The 23,891-nt window shown below is 41.4% G+C and overlaps 1 protein-coding gene across 2 annotated transcripts; it reads right to left on the bottom strand.

Moving 5' to 3' along the window:
• Positions 1-730: 730 nt before the first annotated feature.
• C3H2orf68 (chromosome 3 C2orf68 homolog) lies at positions 731-23,849 on the bottom strand. Of its 2 annotated transcripts, XR_012882514.1 has the most exons (5): positions 23,683-23,849; positions 9,949-10,064; positions 7,024-7,166; positions 4,507-4,690; positions 731-2,422 (listed from the first exon to the last, which is right to left on the bottom strand). XR_012882514.1 is itself a non-coding variant. In XM_075858557.1 (4 exons), exons 1-4 carry the CDS (start codon positions 23,781-23,783, stop codon positions 4,568-4,570), a joined length of 483 nt encoding a protein of 160 aa, XP_075714672.1. In that variant the 5' UTR covers positions 23,784-23,849; the 3' UTR covers positions 731-4,567. The 2 variants fall into 2 exon arrangements, 1 of the variants encoding a protein (XP_075714672.1); XM_075858557.1 differs by having other exon boundaries at positions 731-4,690.
• Positions 23,850-23,891: the final 42 nt, after the last annotated feature.

Genomic DNA, 23,891 nt, shown 5'->3' with positions numbered 1-23,891 from the left:
AAGAATAAACCGTACCAGAATCACAATTGTTTGGTCACTTCACCTCCCAAAAAATGGAATAAAAAGAGATCAAAAAGTCACATGTACCTAAAAATGGTTCTGATCGAAACTACTTTTCATTACGCAAAAAATAAGTCCTCGCACGGCTTTCTTCATGGAAAAAAAAAAAAAAAAAAGTTCTGGCTCTTAGAATAAGGTAACACAAAAAGTAAATGATTTTTTACAAAACGTATTTTATTTTGCAAACGCCATAAGACATAAAAAAAACTATAAACATCTGGTATCGCCGTAATCGTATCGCCCCGCAGAATAAAGTGAATATGTAATTTATAGCGCACGGTGAACGCCGTAAAAAAAAAAATAGAATAAAATAAAAAAAATAGTAGAATTGCTGTTTTTTTAGTCACCACGCGTCTTAAAAATAGAAAACTGATCAAAAAGTCACATGCACCCCATGAAAACTGCAATGAATTCCTCAAGGGGTCTAGTTTCCAAATTGGGGTCACTTTTGGGGGATTTCCAATGTTTTGGCACCACAAGACCTCTTCAAACCGGACATGGTGCCTAATAAAAAAGAGGCCTCAAAATCCACTAGGTCCTCCTTTGCTTGGGAGGCCGGTGCTTCGGTCCATTACCGCACTAGGGCCACATGTGGGATATTTCTCTAAACTGCAGAATCTGGGCAATAAATGTTGTGTTGCGTTTCTCTGGTAAAACATTTTGTGTTATAAAAAAAAAAAAAATGGTATAAAAAAAGATTTTCTGACAAAAAAATAAATAAATATGTAAACTTCACCTCTACTTTGCTCTAAATTCCTGTGAAACACTTAAAGGGTTCATAAACTTTCTAAATGCTGTTGTGAATACTTTGAGGGGTCTAGTTTCTAAAATGGGGTGTTTCATAGGGGTTTCTAATATATGGGCCCCTCAAAGCAACTTCAGAACTGAACTGGAACCTAAAAAATAAAAATTAGGAAATACTTTGCTTCTTACATTATACGGATAATGAGCCGTGCCCACCCCGAGATGACCCCAGTTTTGACCGTTTGTATAAACAGAGACCCCTTTTAGACCATTTCAGTGCCCGGTTTTCCCAAGCATACACCCCCGAGAAGTGTATTTCTATTGATAAGTCCTTGGTACCTTTTAAAGCGAGGCTTCAATTCCGCCAATACCTGCCGGGTAAGAGGGCAAGGTATGGCGTGAAGATGTATAAGCTGTGCGAGAGTGCATCAGGGTATACCTACAAATTTAGGATATATGAAGGGAAGGACATCAGTATTCAGCCCCCAGAAAGCCCCCCCCTCCCTTACTGGGAGTTAATGCAAAAATTGTTTGGGATTTGGTGCACCCACTACTATACCAGCGTCCCACTCTTCAAGTGCCTCGCTTCCAGAAGTCCTGCGGCATTGCTAGAAAAAATCTGAGAGGCCTCCCTAAGACACTGCTTGGGCAAACAAGAAGGGGTGAGAGCAGGGCACAATCCAGCAGCAACATATTGTGTGTCAAGTACAAGACAAGAGAGATGTCCTTGTATTGACAATACATGCCCACACCAGTACCCATGTACCTGTACGAGGTACCAGTACAGAGACCCCCAAACCAGACCATCCTGGACTAAAATAGGTACATGGGAGGGGTGGACTTGTCAGATCAAGTCCTGAATCCCTACAGCGCCATGCGGTGTGGTATAAGAAGCTGGCCTTGCACATCATACAGATGGCATTGTACAATGTGTACGTGCTACGTCGATGTACAGGCCAGACGGGAACTTTACTGGAATTTCAAGAGGTGGTTATCAAAAACCTAATCTTTAGGGACCAAGAAGGGGGGGCACCCAGTACTTCTGGAAGCGAGGCCACACGCATCGTACCAGGGCAACACTTTCCAGGAGAAGTTCCCCAAACTGGCAAGAAGGGAAAAAGTCAAAAGAGGTACAAAGTCTGCTATAAGAGGGGGATAAGGAAGGACACAATATATCAATGTGACATGTGTCCCGAAAAAACAGGGCTCTATATGAAAGAGTTTTAAAATTTATCATACATCCCTTAGATTTTTCATCTACCCTGACGCACTCCGCACAGCTTATACCCCTCATTTTTCCCCTCTGGGCCCTGCTGTGTGCCCAGGCAGCTGATAACAGCCACATGTAGGGTATTGCCGTACCCGGGAGAACCCACATTACAGTTTATGGGGTGTAGGTCTCCGGTCAAAATGCTCACTACACCTCTATATGAATGCCTCAAGGGTGTAGTTTTTAAAACGGGGTCACTTCTTGGAGGTTTCAACTGTACTGGTACCTCAGGGGCTTCTGCATACATGACTTCACACCAGAAAATCCCCAGTAGGCCAAATGGTGGCCCTTTCCTTCTGAGCCCCCCCATGGGTCCACACATGGGGTATTGCCGCACTATTTTGTTCCCTGCGAATATAAGAAATTTTGAAGAAAAATGACCAATTCAAATAGGTGCTGTGTAAAAACTGTAGGGTCAAAATAACAACCATAAATGAATTCCTTGAGGGGTGCAGTTTCCAAAATGGGATCACTATTGGGGGATTCCTACTGTTTTGGCACCTCAACACCTCTTCAAACCTGGCATGCTGCCTAAAATATATTCTAATAAAAAAAAAAAAAAAAAAAAAAAAGCCACAAAATGCACTAGGTGCTTCTTTGCTTCTAGGGCTTGTGTTTTATTCCACGAGCGCAGTAGAGCCACATGTGGGACATTTCTAAAAACTGCAGAATCTGGACAATACATATTTAGTAGTATTTCTCTGGTAAAACCTCCTGTGTTACAGAAAAAATAAGGAATAAAATTGAAATTCAGCAAAAAAAAAATGAAATTTGCAAATTTCCCCTCCACTTTGCTTTAATTTCTGTGAAATGCCTAAAGGGTTAAAAAAAACTTTCTAAATGCGGTTTTGTATACTTTGAGGGGTCTAATTTTTTAAATGGGGTGTTTTATGGGGGTTTCTAATACATAGGCCCCTCAAAGCCACTTCAGAACTGAACAGGTACCTTAAAAAAAAGGCTTTTGAAATGTTCTTAAAAATATGAGAAATTGCTGTTTATGTTCTAAGCCTTGTAACGTCCAAGAAAAATAAAAGAATGTTCAAAAAACGATGCCAATCTAAAGTAGACATATGGGAAATGTGAACTAGTAACTATTTTGGGTGGTATAACCGTCTGTTTTACAAGCAGATACATTTAAATTTAGAAAAATTCTATTTTTTCTCTAAATTTTGCAATTTTTCACAAATAAACACTGAATATATCGACCAAATCTTACCACTAACATAAAGCCCAATGTGTCACGAGAAAACAATCTCAGAATCGCTTGGATAGGTTTAAGCATTCTGAAGTTATTACCACATAGAGCCCATTTTTCAAATCTGACATATTTCACTTTGAGCCTTAAGGCGCAAACTAGGCTGCGTTCTTAAGGGGTTAATACAATTATGTTAAAAACACTTTCTGTAACATCTCAAAAAAAAGAAAAAAGTGTTAAAGGAAAGCAGCAGAAATCTTTTACAGAGTAATTAACGGAGAGGGTCCTATTCACACTATGCGGTTAAAAAAAATGTATGTGTTTAAGACTTCATGCACATGGCAGAGCGGAGTGCATGGAGCCTTACAGCAGCGAGTCGCTAGAGTGCATGCAGAGTAAAAAAAATAAAAATCTCCGCAGATTTGAGGGCATGCACTATCTGTAGGGATTTTTTTGCTATGCAACAGGTAAAGTCTGCAGTTAAACCCACATGTAAAACAGACGTTGCAGACAATTTTAGGCCATCTGAAACCGCAGGGGGAAATATCTACTGCTTGTGCACATAGTCTTAGGACATGCTGTGGGTTGTTTTTTTTGTGAAGTTTTAAAACAGACCTGTATGGTGTCACATGTCCATTGGATAGACTGCTTTAGATCAGAGCCTAAATAATAATGGCATGAAATATCCCCCTAAATATTGCTGCTTATGTAGCCCAATCACACACGCTGTCTCTCACTGTTCAATCTTGGCTTTTTAGAAGCACGGACAGGGCTCCCGCAATACTCCATAGATGTAATTCAAGTATAGATCTCAAGTTTGAAAGAGCCCCCATATGAACGGACTCACTTCTTTCCAAAATAACTACATATGGGGCATCTCTGACTTGTACCCACTACCTCACCTGTACCAGGGCATATTGTAGAATACTTCGATCAATGTGGGTTTACTATAAAGGCTTCTACCTTTCTGTAAGGGGTTAAGTGTACTCTTCGCATCAGTATTTTTACTGTGAATACTCCATTTCTGTAAACAGAATACTATATACTTAGATAAAACCATTCAAAGCAATGAAAATCTTCCAGTATCTTGAAGAGTATGTAAGGCACAGAATGCCACAAACTTCCTAAGACTTCTCCCACAGGAGGCAATAGATGTCTGGTGCCCTTCAACACTGGCATGGTAGAGCTCATACATGGTCTCCAACTGGTCCTCAGTAAATAAAATTCCCTCACTCACACTGGAGAATGAGGTGGTGTCCACATAGTAGAACAAGAATAGGCTGTGTGAGGGGGAGAATTCAGCGGTGCCCCCTTCTTTTGGTGATTTCCTCTTGAATCCGTCTTTTCAGAGCCTCCTTCATTCTGGCTTCCATATGGTTCTCTACTGAGATTTTTGTAGAAATCTGCTCAGCATCATCATCCTGAATAAACATAATGGAGAAAAAAAAATTATATTTTTATACAAATACATGAAAAACCGCCCCGTGCCCGGACAACGCCTTTAACACTATTACCTGATTGCGCACAGATGAAAGCCATAGGGAATCTTGGGGTTTCCCTATGGCTTTCATCTGTGTGCAATCAGGTAATAGTGTTAAAGGCGTTGTCCGGGCACGGGGCGGTTTTTCATACTGATGACTTATCCACAGGATCAGCATATGATCAGTGGGCGTCTGACAACCAGATCCCGCACCGATCAGCTGTACCGGATGTCCATGACGGAAGCCGATGGCTCCGGTTACAGTATAGCAGCCGTGCTGCAGCTCTGCTACTATTTAAGTGAGTAGGAGCAGAGCTGAAGTACAGCGACTTCCGGCAATGACCACTGCATAACCTCCGGTGCAAGGAATCAGCCAGAGCAGCTGATCGGTGCGTGGTCCAGGTGCCTATACTGTAGATAGGCAATCTGTATGAAAAACCTCCCGTGCCCGGACAACTCCTTTAAGCTCATGGCTGCATTATATAGAATATTCTATGTACTGTTCATGTCTATGAAGTGTCTGCAGGAACCCAACGCCAACACAAACAATACCTAAGGCCCCATGCACAAGACCGTGCCCACAATCACAGTCCGTGATTACAGACAGGGCCGGCCGCGGACAGTCATCCGCATTTGCAGACTGTGCTCCTATTATAAATCATGGGAGCATGGTCCGTAAAAAAAACAAAAAACAAAAAACCCAACATGTCCTATTTTTTACAGAAGGTTTCTATGGGAAAATGTCAGTTGGCCATAGAAATGAATGGGTCTGTAATTACAGACGAGATCTACGGTCGTGTGCATGGGGCCTTATGCTCCGCTTTTGTCCAGTGTTAAACGTATCACACCCTCATCAACATGTACATATGCTTCAGGCATAGTTCAGTTTTTTTGTTGTTTTTTTTGCAGGAAGAAAACATCTGCCTCAAAATTGCTTCAGGAATTTTGAGGCAGATTTTTAAACGCTTTTTTGCCTGAAGTCGAATCTAATGCAAAAACCGTCACAATAATAATGCTCAAAACAAGGGCCCGTATTTTTTCTTGCCTCCCATTGATTTCAATGGGGGGGGGGGGGGGGTCAGAAGTGGACACCACTGGAAGATTATGCCTTTTTTTCACACATGCCTCTGCCTCCCATTGAAATCAATAGTGGGCGATTTGGACCGTTTTTTTGGCGCCGATTCTGACACTTTCCACATCAGCGCCAAAATGTGTGAACTGACTCTTAGACTAACGGACAGCCCTCCTAGAAAAACGGGAGTCCAGTCATCTTTGTTTCTTCTGGAACACTTCGTACACATCTGCGTCAGGGCTCCGTCAGGCTTTCCGTCAGGGGAACCCATAAACGTAACCCTGACTGAAACAAAACAGAAATCATAGGTTTCCATTTGCATCATCATTGATTTCAATGGTGACAGATCCGATGCAAATGGCTTCCGTTTGTCTGCATTGTTTATGGTTTCTGTCGTTTTGACAGAATGAATAGCGTAGTCGACTACGGTATTGATTCCGTCAAAATAGAACCCTTACACAATGGGGAAAAACGGAAACCATTTGCACCGGATCAGTCACCATTGAAATGATGCAAACAGAAACCTGTTTCAGTCAGGGTTCCGTTCATGAGTTCCCCTGACGGAAAGCCTGAACGGAGTCCTGACGCAGATGTGAACGAAGCCTAAAATAAGCACTGGGGATTGGATAGTTTCCCAAACAATGGAGATATTTTCCTTTTACTTGAATGCATGTAGCATGACCATTGATCCTATTTTTTATAACTGGCAAAAGAAAAAAAGAAATCAGTCATAATCGCCCAGCCTTTTGGGAGTACTAGATTCTGGAGATGGGACGTTGATCCAGGGATTTCTTCTGATTGCTAGATTTGGAGTTGGGGAAGAATTTGGCTTCAATCGCATGGAGGTTTTTGCATTCCTCTGGATCAACACGGTAGGATTATAGGTTTGACTTTATGGATCTGTCTATTTTCAACCTTATCAACTATGTAACTCATGCTGTAGGGTTCTGTACGGGTTTCGGTCAAGCTTTACAGCATGAACAGCACACTCTGCCAGAAAGAATACCGCTGCAGAGATGCCGGAATCCCATGAGACCCTGTTAAAGAGCAGTGTGCATTTGGATCTGTCACATCAGTCATATCGCCTTTGAACAGAGCCGTACTTGCATCATTTTATAGCGTGTAGCACATATCCTATACTAGTCTAAACAAAACAGCAGATCGCTTTCAATAAATGAAACTTCATCGCAACTAACACACACCTCATATACAATAACGGAAGTAATGTCACCTCCGTCTGCCTCAAACTCCAAGCAGAAAAGTGGATTTCCAGGCGGCTCGGGGTCAGTACTGGAGTCACTGTCACTCAGGTCATCATCCACTAGATCAGTACGGGTCTTTCCTTCTGGGAAGGGACACATAATACACATTGTATTACTGAAGAGGACACAGGATATTAAATATAATAATAGGAATAAACTATTGTTAGGTTATCCATCAGTTTCCATTCTGTCTTAAAGAGGATCTGTCACTACTTTATTAATGCCCAATCTCCTCACTAATCTGATAGGCGCGGTCATGCTAACAATTTCAGGGAAAATTGCATTAAAAAACATTATAAGTTAGGAGTGTTTTTCTAAATATGCAAATAAGGCTATACTAGCCAAAGGGGCGGTACTGCTGCGCGCTCTCTATGGGCGCTGTCTGTATGACCCTGTCCAATCAGCGTCACACAGCTCCGCCCCTTCCCTGCACAGAGTGATCTCCGCTTCAATCTGAATATCACGCTGTGTTTACTCTTCTGGCCGCAGCTCCATCAACACAGTGCTCATCCAGGAAGACTAAGGCGATGTGTTGAAGGAGCTGCGGCCAGACGTATAAACATAGCGAGATCTTGAGATTGAAGCGGAGATCCCTCTGAGCAGGGAAGGAGAGAATCTGTATGACGCCGATTGGACAGAGTCATACAAAAACACCGCCCACAGAAAGAGCAGCATTACCACCCATTTGGCTAGTATAGCCTCATTTGCATATTTAGAAAAAAAAGCTCATAACTTAAAATAAAAGTTTTTGGGATACAATTCTCACTGAAATTATCAGCGTAACATATCAGCATAACATAACAGCGCCTGTTAGATTAGTAATGCCCAATCTCCTCACTAAACTAGTGACAGATCCTCTTTAAATATACAGTATTTGTCTGCACGGACTGGCAGCAAAACATGGGAGGGAGAGGATTCGGTTCACAGATTTCATGTACCTACACTCTGCATAGCGCAGACACGTGTTAGGCTTCACAGGTCCAGTAGAAACTTAATCTGTTCCTCCTACCCTACTTATATATAGGACGCTACTATCCATGATCATTAGGTCAGGGTTTTACAAAGGTAAAGGCAAGGAAGAGAAATCTCCCATCTTCCCCATATAAGAAGTCCTGTTATGCAGTTATAATACCTGGAATTTCCACCAAACTCCCAAATCATCCCGGTGACAATGTAAAGACAAGTTTGGAGGACCCCTTTAAGCCGGTCATAAACATGAGTCCTGTCCTGCCAATTTCCAAGTTATCCATGAAAACCTCATGTCTATGGGAATAGCACAACGGATTTTCAGAATTTTTTTCCGCTAGCATAAGCGGTGCCAAGATGAGTCTGACAGATGCTTATCTCTGCTCCCGTTTAAGGTGTGATTAGATGGGTCAAATTTGTTGTGGACTTCAACATGGAGTACAATGCCAGTAAATGGGGTTTAACATAATCCCATTCACAAATATTTTAGGTCATGATATGGATTTTCATGCCGATTTTTCCCTCAGAATTCACTCTTTTAATCTGTTACATACAGATTTAGTGGTGGCGTTGTCAAATCCATGGCGAAAAACTTCCGCAACACAGAAGCATCAGGTCTAGTTGGCCGACAGCTATTTTATGGATTTGGACAGCATTATTTGGCAAATTACTGCCATTGGTAGCAAGGAGGTTCTCAAGACATGTGAGCCCTTCCATGACCTTTTGGAAAGAAGGAGAATACTTGTCACAAAGTATGAAATTATCAAAAATACTCAGAATTAAAGGATAATTCCATCTGTCAAAGGCTACGTCCACACATAGCGTAACTGCTGCGGATGTTCTGTCTGGACATGCGGGTGGAAAATCTGCAGCGTATTACAGTAGCAGCAAAGTGGATGAGATTTAAAGTGGTTATCCCACCACAACAACTTACTACCTATCCACAGAATAGGTGATAAGTGCTTCATCGCTGGGACCCCCAACCATTAAGAGAATGAGGGTCCAGAGTCCCCTGTGTGAAGAGAGCAGCGGGTTGAGGGCACGCGTGGTGCCACTCTGCTATCTACGGCAGACCCATAGAGAATGAATAAAGTAGTGCTCAGTTGTCTCCAATAGTCCTATAAAGAATGAATAGATTGTCAGCGCGAATACGTGACCTGCCGCTTCGTTCATACAGGGAACTCGGGACCCCGGTTTTGAGGTGGGACACCCAGCGATCAAACACTTATCACCTAACCTGTGGATAGGTGATAAGTTATTGTGGTGGGATAATCCCTTTAACAAATCTCATCTGCACGCTGCAGAAAATTTCCATGCAGAAATTACCATGCGGTGGATTTTTTAATCCACAGCATGTCACTGCTGCAGAATGGTTGCACATTTGTTGAAGATTTTGCAGCAAATTTTGAATTTTTTTGCTGCAGTAAATATAGCAACTGGAAGAAAAAAATAAAATAAAAATTTCCACTGTAAAATAATAAAAATACCATACTCACTTCCCCTGGCGCTCCCGTATCGATTGCGTCCGTGTTCCCCGGGCTGGTCTGTCTACATCCGGCCTCCTGGGATATCGTTTTGCCGCATGTGACTGCTGCAGCCAATTACACGACATGATGCGCCATCCCAGGAGGCCAGCTCAACACACAGCAGCCAGATAAGCAGGGAGTCTTTAAAAAGGCAGCACAAGGGAGTACGGTATGTTGTTTTTTTAATTCCCTATTCTCTCCGAAAATCTGTACCAAATCAAACACAATTTGGTGCAGACCTTAGGCCAGAATTTCCTGCAGCATCTGGGTCGAACGTGCTGCAGAATTTTCCCTAGCGACCCATGTGAACTTACCCGAATACTTAGGAATTTCCTGTATGTAGTGTGGAAGCACGGCTACACAGAGTGCTCACCTTTTGGACGGGGGTGGTAGACCTGTAGGTCTGGTTTCTTCGGTCGGGATGGTCCGGGAGTGGATCTTTTCCTTTGCTTCTCTTTAGCTTGTTTGACCTCCTTATCATAATCATCTCTAGTGAAAAATACAAAAAAAATATTAAAACATATCATAGGCCTGATGAAGTCAAGTCACAACACCTGGAGGTCAAGAAAGAAAAGTGTAATATACAAGGGCGCAGCCGTGAGGTATTTACTCCGTTGCCGTGTAGATACGGTGTTTAAACGATGATAGGCAAAATCAGATAAGGTTCAAGGTAATTTATTTGCACAAGTAAAGTGACGCGTTTCAAGGCCCAACCGGCCTCTTCATCTGGTTAGGTACATAAGGCGCATTAAGTCACATATAACGTATGGGAGCAATAGAAGTGAATGGGTCAGTAATTACGGTCCGGAATTTTGGACGATGGGGCCTAAGGTTAAATTTACACCAGCATGACAGATTTCCGCGCGTAAATCTGGTCCATGTGCGTTGCGCTGCATTATTGCATCTGTGCTTTGCGAGTGGCATATGTTTTTCACGCACTCGCAAAGCACATTTATTGCATATATGCATCCGTGTGCTGTGCGTGATTTCACACCCATTGAGTTCAATGGGCGCGTAGGTGCGTGGGAACGCACCAATATAGAACATGTAGTGAGTTTCACGCAACAGACACGCTGCATTAAAACTCACGCATGTCTGAATGGCACCATTGAAAATCAATGGGTCCGTGTACGGTGCGTGATTTTCACGCACAGCACACGGACGAGTTTTACACTCGTTCGAATGAGCGCTCATTATTTTGAAAAAAATATATTTTATTGCCCATACATTACATAAAAAAACCTCACAAAAACAAAATAAAATTTCTCCCGCATAAAACAAGGCCTCACACAGCCACGTCAATGAAAAAAAATAATTATATGGCTGCTGAAAGGCAGAGAGGCAAAAACTGATAAATGTAGCCTTTTTTTAGGCCCGGCCATTGAGGGGTTAAAGAGCTATTCCAGTTGTCAAGATTTATCACCTATGTACGGGTGATGTTAGGTTGGTGGTGATTCGACCGTTGGGGCCCTGACAAATTGCTAAAACGGTCCCGCCGCTCCAGGATGGCCATGGTGCGGAGGAAGCATATGGAGCGTTGGCTACAAATGAATTGGGGGGAGGGGGGGGGTGTCCCTATAGTCAGACGCCCATTGACAAAAAAAATAAATGTTTTTCGGGTGCATGCAAATGAACACACCACACAGCCTGATTGGTAGAGAGGCCCCACGATGCGGAGTCCTCAGCTTTTTAGGTGCATTTATTTACACACATTGGACGCTCTGACGCCCACTTAGGCGGGTTCCAAACACAGAGGGGCAGATTTACGAACGCTGTCTAAGTGAAAACTGAAGATAAGGCAGTCAGAAAATGCACCAAATATATCAAAGCTTTGTATGCTGCATGATAGATTTGGCACATCTAGACATCTAACTTGTGCAAATCTTTGGCACACTATGGCACATTTTAATCTACGCTCCTTCTGCTAGAGCACATCCCATTTCCAGTTAAGTCACACACCTTTGCTGAGCATGTTGAAAAGTTTGTCTAAAACCATATAAATAAATACAGCATGTATGCCATAATTCTATCACGTTTTTAAGTCTGCCCCAATGTATATGTTGCTGAAGTTTGGTTGCATAATTGAACCCTTCCACAAACAGTGTACAAAATCCATTGTGGATTCTAGGCATGCTGCAAATTTTCAAATCTATAGCACACAGGGGCATAACAGAGGGGGAAGAGGGTATGCCAGCCCCAGGCCCCCGTGCGAGCGCTGATTACTATGGCTCCCTGGCCCATCACTAATTCTGGCAAGCCACAGAATTCACTCTTTTAATCTGTTACATACAGATTTAGTGGTAGCGTTGTCAAATCCATGGCGAAAAACTTCCGCGACACAGAAGCATCAGGTCTAGTTGGCCGACACCTATTTTATGGATTTGGACAGCATTATTTGACAAATTACTAGCATTGGTAGCAAGGAGGTTCTCAAGACATGTGAGCCCTTCCATGACCTTTTGGAAATAAGGAGAATACTTGTCACAAGGTATGAAATTATCAAAAATACTCAGAATTAAAGGATAATTGTATCTGTCAAAGGCTACGTCCACACATAGCGTAACTGCTACGGATGTTCTGTCTGGACATGCGGGTGGAAAATCTGCATCGTATTACAGTAGCAGACGCCCGTGGTTAATCAGTCTGCACCTGCTCGTAAGTCTGATAGAGTGACTCGATCTGCTACCACTCAGGCTGGTAGGCTGAGGAGTGGGAGAACCTATCACAGCCTGGCCAGACGGTTCTAGCTCCCGCCCTCGGTCTATTTATACCTTCATTTCCTGCTTGTCTTTGCCTGTGATTCTGTCTGTTTTCCTGGCTCTGCTGCTCCTGCTAGAACTATTTACCTCTGCTTCATATTGACCCTGGCTTTACTGACTACTCTCCTGCTCTGCGTTTGGTACCTCGTACACTCCTGGTTTGACTCGGCTCATTCACTACTCTTGTTGCTCACGGTGTTGCCGTGGGCAACTGCCCCATTTCCCTTAGCTTCTGTGTACCTTTGTCTGTCGTGCACATATTGAGCGTAGGGACCGTCGCCCAGTTGTACGCCGTCGCCTAGGACGGGCTGTGCAAGTAAGCAGGGACTGAGTGGCGGGTAGATTAGGGCTCACCTGTCTGTCTCCCTACCCAGTCATTACAAAATGCTGTTTTGAATACTTTGAGGGGGTCTAGTTTCTAAAATGGGGTGTTTTATGGGGGTTTCTAATATATGGGCCTCTCAAAGCCACTTCAGAACTGAAAAAAGTGGCTTTTGAAATTATATTCAAAATATGAGAAATTGCTGTTTAAGTTCTAAGCCTTGTAACGTCCTAGAAAAATAAAAGAACGTTCAGAAAACTATGCCAACATATAGTAGACATATGGGAAATGTGAACTAGTCACTATATTGGGTGGTAGAACCCTCGGTCTTACAAGCAGATGCATTTAAAGTCTTTCCAAATTTTCTCTAAATGTTGCTATTTTTCACAAATAAACACTGAATATATCGACCAAATTTGACCAGTAACATAAAGCCCAATGTCTCACGAGAAAACAATCTCAGAATCGCTTGGATAGGTTTAAGCATTCCAACGTTATTACCACATAAAGTGAAATATATCAGATTTGAAAAATGGGCTCTGAGCCTTAAGGCCCAAACTAGGCTGCGTCCTTAAGGTGAAGACCTATCCCACCTCGATTCCTAGATCTGCAGAAGAGCGTACGGTGGTGGTTTCCCTCCCCAAATAAAAGGAATTTTGAAGGGATATGATGACGTTAAAGAATGCTGGTGGGATTTTAATCGTGATTGTTTGGAAAAGGTATAGGACGCGGGGTAGAACATTCATTTTAATGATGGCGCATCGTCCAAACCACGTGAAAGTTCCTTTTGCCTATCTATCAAAAGTCTGCCTTAATATTCTGAAGGAGAGGCGCAAAGTTAAGCTGATATAGTAAAAGAGGATCGGCAGGTAAGTGTACACCTAGATATTTAATTGATCGTGGCGCCCACCGGAAACTGAACGCATCCCATAAAGATCGAACTGTGGTAGAGGGCAGAGCAACATTCAGAGCTTCGGATTTTAAGTAGTTGAACTTAAAATTGGACAGGTTCGCGTATTTACGAGATTCAAGCATCAGGTTTGGAAGATATATGTTAGGTTGGGAAATGAAGAACAAGTCATCGGCGTACGCAGCCACTTTGAACACTTTACCTTGGACCGCAATTACACTTATATCTGGGCTAGCACAAACTCTCTGCAGAAAGGGCTCTAAAGTCAATATGAAAATCAAGGGGGACAGAGGGCAACCCTGACGAGCGCCATTGAGGATATTAAAATCTTCCTAAAGGACACCATTCACCCGGACTCTGGCCGAGAGCGAAGAATAAAGAGAAAGGGTCCAAGTCAGCATGTGTTCTTTCAGACAAATGCTGCAAAGCGATTCTTCAAGAAAAACGCAATTGACACTGTCAAATGCCTTTTCAGCCATTGAAAATCCAGCCTGATCCGGGTGAATGCTGTCAGAGAGGAGGGGAGCTAGACTAGAGGCCAACAGCTTTACGAAACGCTTTATATCGACGTTCAGCAAAGATATAGGACTGTAACTGGGGCAAAGGGAGGGATCTTTTCCAGGTTTGTGGATAACCGTAATGTGTTCCCAAGTAGAATCCCTAGCCAGACACGAGCCTGTTCGTAAGGAATAAATGTTGAAAGGAATTGGGGGCCTAAAGTGTCTCTGAATGGCAGTATTATTCAGTCACTATCTGGTAGTAATATGTGGTTATGGTGTGGCAGTGTTATTCAGTATCAGTATGGTGGTATTATTCAGTCACTATGTGGTTATGGAGTGGCAGTATTATTCAGTAACAGTATGGAGGTATTATGCAGTCACTATGTGGTTATGGTGTGGCAGTATTATTTAGTAACAGTATGGGGGTATTATGCAGTCACTATGTGGTTATGGTGTGGCAGTATTATTCAGTAACAGTATGGGGTATTATGCAGTCACTATGTGGTTATGATATGGGGGTATTATTCAGTAACAGTATGGGGGTATTATGCAGTCACTATGTGGTTATGGTGTGGCAGTATTATTTAGTAACAGTATGGGGGTATTATTCAGTCACTATGTGGTTATGGTGTGGGGGTATTATTCAGTAACAGTATGGGGGTATTATTTAGTCATGATGTGGTTATGGTGTGGTGGTATTATTCAGTATCAGTATGGGGGTATTATTCAGTCACTATGTGGTTATGGTGTGGGGGTATTATTCAGTAACAGTATGGGGGTATTATTTAGTCATGATGTGGTTATGGTGTGGCAGTATTATTCAGTATGGGGGTATTATTCAGTCACTATTTGGTTATGGTGTGGCAGTATTATTCAGTATCAGTATGGGGGTATTATTCAGTCACTACGTGGTTATGGTGTGGCAGTATTATTCAGTAACAGTATGGAGGTATTATGCAGTCACTATGTGGTTATGGTGTGGCAGTATTATTCAGTATCAGTATGGGGGTATTATTCAGTCACTATGTGGTTATGGTGTGGCAGTATTATTCAGTAACAGTATGGTGGTATTATAGAGTCACTATGTGGTTATGGTGTGGTGGTATTCAGTATCAGTATGGTAGTATTCAGTCACTATGTGGTTATGGTGTGGTGGTATTCAGTATCAGTATGGTGGTATTATTCAGTCACTATGTGGTTATGGTGTGGCGTTATTATTCAGTATCAGTATGGTGGTATTATGCAGTCACTATGTGGTTATGGTGTGGCAGTATTATTCAGTAATGGTGTGGAGGTATTATTCAGTAATGGTGTGGAGGTATTATTCAGTAACAGTATGGTGGTATTATAGAGTCACTATGTGGTTATGGTGTGGTGGTATTATTCAGTAATGGTGTGGAGGTATTATTCAGTAATGGTGGGGAGGTATTATTCAGTCACTATTAAGGTTGCCACGATACCAGAATTTGGACTTCGATACCGATACTTCGTGTAGTATTGCGATACTCCATACCAAAATGATACTTTGCCAACAACAATAAAAAAAGTTCTTCAATTTTCTGACGTGAGGCGCGTGGTTTGATGAATTTTGAACCCCCATGTGCCTCACATTAATAGTAATAAACCCCATCATGTTCCTAAGTCATAATGAACAACATTAGGTTAATGGGTGAGGTACATGATTGGGTTAATTACTATTAATGTGAGGCACGCGGAGGTTCAAAATTTATAATACCTCGTGCCTCACATTAACAAGTGAAAGAAAGCAGTTTTTTATTTTATAACAGCGTAAACATGAATGACGTCATAAATGCGTTATTACGGTCGCGACGATACCGAATATGTGTATATTTTATGTATTGAGACTGTTTATGGTGTTTTTTTTTTTTTTTAAATTTAACATGACCTATTTTTTTTTTTAAAGTTTAATGTACTGGCATATATCTATATACTGATCGTACACAGGCAGTTAAGACATAACTCAGTATGCCCTAACAGGAAATCTGGTCAGACAGCCCTGCAGTCCTTCAATGGACCCTGGGCTGTCTGCCTAAATATGGTAAGTCCCTCGATCGCGTCACAGGGATTCCCCGTAACACGATCCCAAAGGGCACCCTCCCCTTCTCATTTCCTCCTTGAATGCTGTGTTCAGCTTTGATCGCAGCATTCAGGGGAATAACGGCGGAGAGGAGAGGTTTCGCTGATCGCCGCCGTTAGAGTGGGGTTGCGTCTGTATAATACAGCCATTGACCCGCCCCTGACAATAAGTGCACGCGCGGTCAGCATGAGGTGATGCGGACCGCGCGCACTTGTCAGGACTCAGGAGCGGAGCAATGACTGTATCACACAGCCGTAGCCTCGCTCATACATTCATGTGTTACAATGCTAAGCTGTGCGGCGGCACAGCTTGGTATTGAAAAACTTGAAATAACGGTATCAAAACAGTATAGAAGTTTATTCAGACACTATGTGGTTATGGTGTGGTGGTATTATTCAGTAACAGTATTGGGGTATTATTCAGTCACTATATGGTTATGGTGTGGCGGTATTATTCAGTATGGGGGTATTATTCAGTCAATATGTGGTCATGGTGTGGCGGTATTATGCAGTATGGGGGTATTATTCTGTCACTATGTGGTTATGGTGTGGCGGTATTATGCAGTATGGGGGTATTATTCAGTCACTATGTGGTTATGGTGTGGCGGTATTATTCAGTCACTATGTGGTTATGGTGTGGCGGTATTATGCAGTATGGGGGTATTATTCAGTCACTATGTGGTTATGGTGTGGCGGTATTATTCATTAACAGTATAATGTTATTAAGTCACTATGTGATGGTAATATGTGAAGGTATTATTCAGTAACAATTTAGGGTATTCAGTCACTATGTGGTTATGGTGTGGAGGTATTATTCAGTAACAGCATGGGGGTATTATTCAGTCACTATGTGGTTATGGTGTGGTGGTATTATTCAGTAACAGTATGGAGGTATTATTCAGTCAATATATGGTCATGATGTGGAGGTATTATTCAGTCACTATGTGGTGGTAATATGTGCTCATGGTGTGGAGGTATTATTCAGTAATAGTATGTGGTCATGGTGTGGTGGTATTATTCAGTTATAGTATGTGGTCATGGTGTGGCGGTATTATTCAGTTATAGTATGTGGTCATGGTGTGGCTGTATTATTCAGTAATAGTATGTGGTCATGGTGTGGCGGTATTATTCAGTTATAGTATGTGGTCATGGTGTGGCTGTATTATTCAGTTATAGTATGTGGTCATGGTGTGGCGGTATTATTCAGTTATAGTATGTGGTCATGGTGTGTTGGTATTATTCAGTAATAGTATGTGGTCATGGTGTGGAGGGATTATTCAGTAATAGTATGTGGTCATGGTGTGGTGGTATTATTCAGTTATAGTATGTGGTCATAGTGTGGAGATATTATTCAGTAATAGTATGTGGTCATGGTGTGGCTGTATTATTCAGTTATAGTATGTGGTCATGGTGTGGAGGTATTATTCAGTAATAGTATGTGGTCATGGTGTGGAGATATTATTCAGTTATAGTATGTGGTCATGGTGTGGCGGTATTATTCAGTAATAGTATGTGGTCATGGTGTGGCGGTATTATTCAGTAATAGTATGTGGTCATGGTGTGGCGGTATTATTCAGTTATAGTATGTGGTCATGGTGTGGCGATATTATTCAGTAATAGTATGTGGTCATGGTGTGGCTGTATTATTCAGTTATAGTATGTGGTCATGGTGTGGAGGTATTATTCAGTAATAGTATGTGGTCATGGTGTGGAGATATTATTCAGTTATAGTATGTGGTCATGGTGTGGCGGTATTATTCAGTAATAGTATGTGGTCATGGTGTGGCGATATTATTCAGTAATAGTATGTGGTCATGGTGTGGTGGTATTATTCAGTAATAGTATGTGGTCATGGTGTGGCTGTATTATTCAGTTATAGTATGTGGTCATGGTGTGGAGGTATTATTCAGTAATAGTATGTGGTCATGGTGTGGAGATATTATTCAGTTATAGTATGTGGTCATGGTGTGGTGGTATTATTCAGTTATAGTATGTGGTCATGGTGTGGTGGTATTATTCAGTTATAGTATGTGGTCATGGTGTGGCGGTATTATTCAGTTATAGTATGTGGTCATGGTGTGGCGGTATTATTCAGTTATAGTATGTGGTCATGGTGTGGCGGTATTATTCAGTAATAGTATGTGGTCATGGTGTGGCTGTATTATTCAGTTATAGTATGTGGTCATGGTGTGGCAGTATTATTCAGTAATAGTATGTGGTCATGGTGTGGCTGTATTATTCAGTTATAGTATGTGGTCATGGTGTGGCGGTATTATTCAGTTATAGTATGTGGTCATGGTGTGGTGGTATTATTCAGTTATAGTATGTGGTCATAGTGTGGAGATATTATTCAGTAATAGTATGTGGTCATGGTGTGGCTGTATTATTCAGTTATAGTATGTGGTCATGGTGTGGAGGTATTATTCAGTAATAGTATGTGGTCATGGTGTGGAGATATTATTCAGTTATAGTATGTGGTCATGGTGTGGCGGTATTATTCAGTAATAGTATGTGGTCATGGTGTGGCGGTATTATTCAGTAATAGTATGTGGTCATGGTGTGGCGGTATTATTCAGTTATAGTATGTGGTCATGGTGTGGCGATATTATTCAGTAATAGTATGTGGTCATGGTGTGGCTGTATTATTCAGTTATAGTATGTGGTCATGGTGTGGAGGTATTATTCAGTAATAGTATGTGGTCATGGTGTGGAGATATTATTCAGTTATAGTATGTGGTCATGGTGTGGCGGTATTATTCAGTAATAGTATGTGGTCATGGTGTGGCGATATTATTCAGTAATAGTATGTGGTCATGGTGTGGTGGTATTATTCAGTAATAGTATGTGGTCATGGTGTGGCTGTATTATTCAGTTATAGTATGTGGTCATGGTGTGGAGGTATTATTCAGTAATAGTATGTGGTCATGGTGTGGAGATATTATTCAGTTATAGTATGTGGTCATGGTGTGGTGGTATTATTCAGTTATAGTATGTGGTCATGGTGTGGCGGTATTATTCAGTTATAGTATGTGGTCATGGTGTGGCGGTATTATTCAGTTATAGTATGTGGTCATGGTGTGGCGGTATTATTCAGTTATAGTATGTGGTCATGGTGTGGCGGTATTATTCAGTAATAGTATGTGGTCATGGTGTGGCTGTATTATTCAGTTATAGTATGTGGTCATGGTGTGGCAGTATTATTCAGTAATAGTATGTGGTCATGGTGTGGCTGTATTATTCAGTTATAGTATGTGGTCATGGTGTGGCGGTATTATTCAGTTATAGTATGTGGTCATGGTGTGGCGGTATTATTCAGTTATAGTATGTGGTCATGGTGTGGCGGTATTATTCAGTTATAGTATGTGGTCATGGTGTGGCTGTATTATTCAGTTATAGTATGTGGTCATGGTGTGGCTGTATTATTCAGTTATAGTATGTGGTCATGGTGTGGCGGTATTATTCAGTTATAGTATGTGGTCATGGTGTGGCGGTATTATTCAGTTATAGTATGTGGTCATGGTGTGGCTGTATTATTCAGTAATAGTATGTGGTCATGGTGTGGCGGTATTATTCAGTTATAGTATGTGGTCATGGTGTGGCTGTATTATTCAGTTATAGTATGTGGTCATGGTGTGGCGGTATTATTCAGTTATAGTATGTGGTCATGGTGTGTTGGTATTATTCAGTAATAGTATGTGGTCATGGTGTGGTGGTATTATTCAGTTATAGTATGTGGTCATGGTGTGGTGGTATTATTCAGTTATAGTATGTGGTCATAGTGTGGAGATATTATTCAGTAATAGTATGTGGTCATGGTGTGGCGGTATTATTCAGTTATAGTATGTGGTCATGGTGTGGCTGTATTATTCAGTTATAGTATGTGGTCATGGTGTGGCGGTATTATTCAGTTATAGTATGTGGTCATGGTGTGGCGGTATTATTCAGTTATAGTATGTGGTCATGGTGTGGCTGTATTATTCAGTAATAGTATGTGGTCATGGTGTGGCGGTATTATTCAGTTATAGTATGTGGTCATGGTGTGGCTGTATTATTCAGTTATAGTATGTGGTCATGGTGTGGCGGTATTATTCAGTTATAGTATGTGGTCATGGTGTGTTGGTATTATTCAGTAATAGTATGTGGTCATGGTGTGGCGGTATTATTCAGTTATAGTATGTGGTCATGGTGTGGCTGTATTATTCAGTTATAGTATGTGGTCATGGTGTGGCTGTATTATTCAGTTATAGTATGTGGTCATGGTGTGGCGGTATTATTCAGTTATAGTATGTGGTCATGGTGTGGCGGTATTATTCAGTTATAGTATGTGGTCATGGTGTGGCTGTATTATTCAGTAATAGTATGTGGTCATGGTGTGGCGGTATTATTCAGTTATAGTATGTGGTCATGGTGTGGCTGTATTATTCAGTTATAGTATGTGGTCATGGTGTGGCGGTATTATTCAGTTATAGTATGTGGTCATGGTGTGTTGGTATTATTCAGTAATAGTATGTGGTCATGGTGTGGTGGTATTATTCAGTTATAGTATGTGGTCATGGTGTGGTGGTATTATTCAGTTATAGTATGTGGTCATAGTGTGGAGATATTATTCAGTAATAGTATGTGGTCATGGTGTGGCGGTATTATTCAGTTATAGTATGTGGTCATGGTGTGGCTGTATTATTCAGTTATAGTATGTGGTCATGGTGTGGCGGTATTATTCAGTTATAGTATGTGGTCATGGTGTGGCGGTATTATTCAGTTATAGTATGTGGTCATGGTGTGGCTGTATTATTCAGTAATAGTATGTGGTCATGGTGTGGCGGTATTATTCAGTTATAGTATGTGGTCATGGTGTGGCTGTATTATTCAGTTATAGTATGTGGTCATGGTGTGGCGGTATTATTCAGTTATAGTATGTGGTCATGGTGTGTTGGTATTATTCAGTAATAGTATGTGGTCATGGTGTGGTGGTATTATTCAGTTATAGTATGTGGTCATGGTGTGGTGGTATTATTCAGTTATAGTATGTGGTCATGGTGTGGCTGTATTATTCAGTTATAGTATGTGGTCATGGTGTGGCGGTATTATTCAGTTATAGTATGTGGTCATGGTGTGGCGGTATTATTCAGTTATAGTATGTGGTCATGGTGTGGCTGTATTATTCAGTAATAGTATGTGGTCATGGTGTGGCGGTATTATTCAGTTATAGTATGTGGTCATGGTGTGGCTGTATTATTCAGTTATAGTATGTGGTCATGGTGTGGCGGTATTATTCAGTTATAGTATGTGGTTATGGTGTGTTGGTATTATTCAGTAATAGTATGTGGTCATGGTGTGGAGGGATTATTCAGTAATAGTATGTGGTCATGGTGTGGTGGTATTATTCAGTTATAGTATGTGGTCATAGTGTGGAGATATTATTCAGTAATAGTATGTGGTCATGGTGTGGCTGTATTATTCAGTTATAGTATGTGGTCATGGTGTGGAGGTATTATTCAGTAATAGTATGTGGTCATGGTGTGGAGATATTATTCAGTTATAGTATGTGGTCATGGTGTGGCGGTATTATTCAGTAATAGTATGTGGTCATGGTGTGGCGGTATTATTCAGTAATAGTATGTGGTCATGGTGTGGCGGTATTATTCAGTTATAGTATGTGGTCATGGTGTGGCGATATTATTCAGTAATAGTATGTGGTCATGGTGTGGCTGTATTATTCAGTTATAGTATGTGGTCATGGTGTGGAGGTATTATTCAGTAATAGTATGTGGTCATGGTGTGGAGATATTATTCAGTTATAGTATGTGGTCATGGTGTGGCGGTATTATTCAGTAATAGTATGTGGTCATAGTGTGGCGATATTATTCAGTAATAGTATGTGGTCATGGTGTGGTGGTATTATTCAGTAATAGTATGTGGTCATGGTGTGGCTGTATTATTCAGTTATAGTATGTGGTCATGGTGTGGCAGTATTATTCAGTAATAGTATGTGGTCATGGTGTGGAGATATTATTCAGTTATAGTATGTGGTCATGGTGTGGCGGTATTATTCAGTAATAGTATGTGGTCATGGTGTGGCGATATTATTCAGTAATAGTATGTGGTCATGGTGTGGCGGTATTATTCAGTTATAGTATGTGGTCATGGTGTGGCGGTATTATTCAGTAATAGTATGTGGTCATGGTGTGGCGGTATTATCCAGTTATAGTATGTGGTCATGGTGTGGTGGTATTATTCAGTTATAGTATGTGGTCATGGTGTGGCTGTATTATTCAGTTATAGTATGTGGTCATGGTGTGGCTGTATTATTCAGTTATAGTATGTGGTCATGGTGTGGTGGTATTATTCAGTTATAGTATGTGGTCATGGTGTGGTGGTATTATTCAGTTATAGTATGTGGTCATGGTGTGGTGGTATTATTCAGTTATAGTATGTGGTCATGGTGTGGCGGTATTATTCAGTTATAGTATGTGGTCATGGTGTGGCGGTATTATTCAGTTATAGTATGTGGTCATGGTGTGGCGGTATTATTCAGTAATAGTATGTGGTCATGGTGTGGCTGTATTATTCAGTTATAGTATGTGGTCATGGTGTGGCAGTATTATTCAGTAATAGTATGTGGTCATGGTGTGGCTGTATTATTCAGTTATAGTATGTGGTCATGGTGTGGCGGTATTATTCAGTTATAGTATGTGGTCATGGTGTGGCGGTATTATTCAGTTATAGTATGTGGTCATGATGTGGTGGTATTATTCAGTAATAGTATGTGGTCATGGTGTGGCGGTATTATTCAGTTATAGTATGTGGTCATGGTGTGGCAGTATTATTCAGTTATAGTATGTGGTCATGGTGTGGCGGTATTATTCAGTAATAGTATGTGGTCATGGTGTGGCTGTATTATTCAGTTATAGTATGTGGTCATGGTGTGGCTGTATTATTCAGTAATAGTATGTGGTCATGGTGTGGCAGTATTATTCAGTTATAGTATGTGGTCATGGTGTGGCGGTATTGTTTGTCCCTTGTATAATGTTATCATTGGTAATATTGGCCTTTGTACACTAGATTTTGTTTAGTAACAGTATGGTGATATTTGTTCCTTGGATTGTGTTAATATGTGGTAACTTTAGGTCTGTACACTTTTGAGGTACATTATCATACATAGAAAATTATATTATAGCTATGTTGTCTTTGAGAATAGCAACGCCACGGGAGCACGCGCATCTGAGCGACCTGCGTAATTTCTGAAACAGATAGAAAATGTGGTCAGTGGCGTAACTAGAGTCCTAAGGGCCCCTCGTTACGTCACTTGTCCTTTTCCATGGATTTTTGCCGTAAACAAATCCGCAATTAAAAGCTGCATTAAAGTCTGCATATAGTAAACAGGGAGAGGGGGAGAGAGAGAGAGATTATATATATATACTGAACTGCACGAAGTGGTTCTCAGAAAGGGAGAAACTACATCTCCCAGCATGCCTTCTTTGACACTAGAGTAAACACAGTGAAAGCCGGAGCCTCTCACCGCGCTATCTGATTCCGCCGGATATGACGAACGAATCCATGATTCATATCCAGCCGTCCGCCGGGCCCCGATTTCATCCGCAGCTCCGTTTCTTCCTCCATACCCCGCCGTTCTCTACCCCAGTCTCCTGTCTCTTTTTGTACTGTGTAACCATTCTGTTCGCTAATTGGTTGGTAGACCCAGCCGAACTCAACACCGATTGGTAACCT

Source organism: Rhinoderma darwinii, chromosome 3 (genome assembly GCF_050947455.1).
Source record: "Rhinoderma darwinii isolate aRhiDar2 chromosome 3, aRhiDar2.hap1, whole genome shotgun sequence".
NCBI lineage: Eukaryota > Metazoa > Chordata > Amphibia > Anura > Rhinodermatidae > Rhinoderma > Rhinoderma darwinii.
The sequence above is the reverse complement of the archived record's forward strand: the minus strand, read 5'-3'. Positions and strand labels throughout refer to the sequence as shown.

Coding starts and splice junctions, on each gene's coding strand:
- C3H2orf68 (XM_075858557.1), bottom strand. CDS start 23,783: ATGGAGGAAGAAACGGAGCTGCGGATGAAATCGGGGCCCGGCGGACGG. Junction 10,065..23,682: donor CGGCGGAATCAGATAGCGCG/GTGAGAGGCTCC, acceptor ATTTTTCACTAG/AGATGATTATGATAAGGAGG. Junction 4,691..7,023: donor CTTCCGTTATTGTATATGAG/GTGTGTGTTAGT, acceptor ATGTTTATTCAG/GATGATGATGCTGAGCAGAT.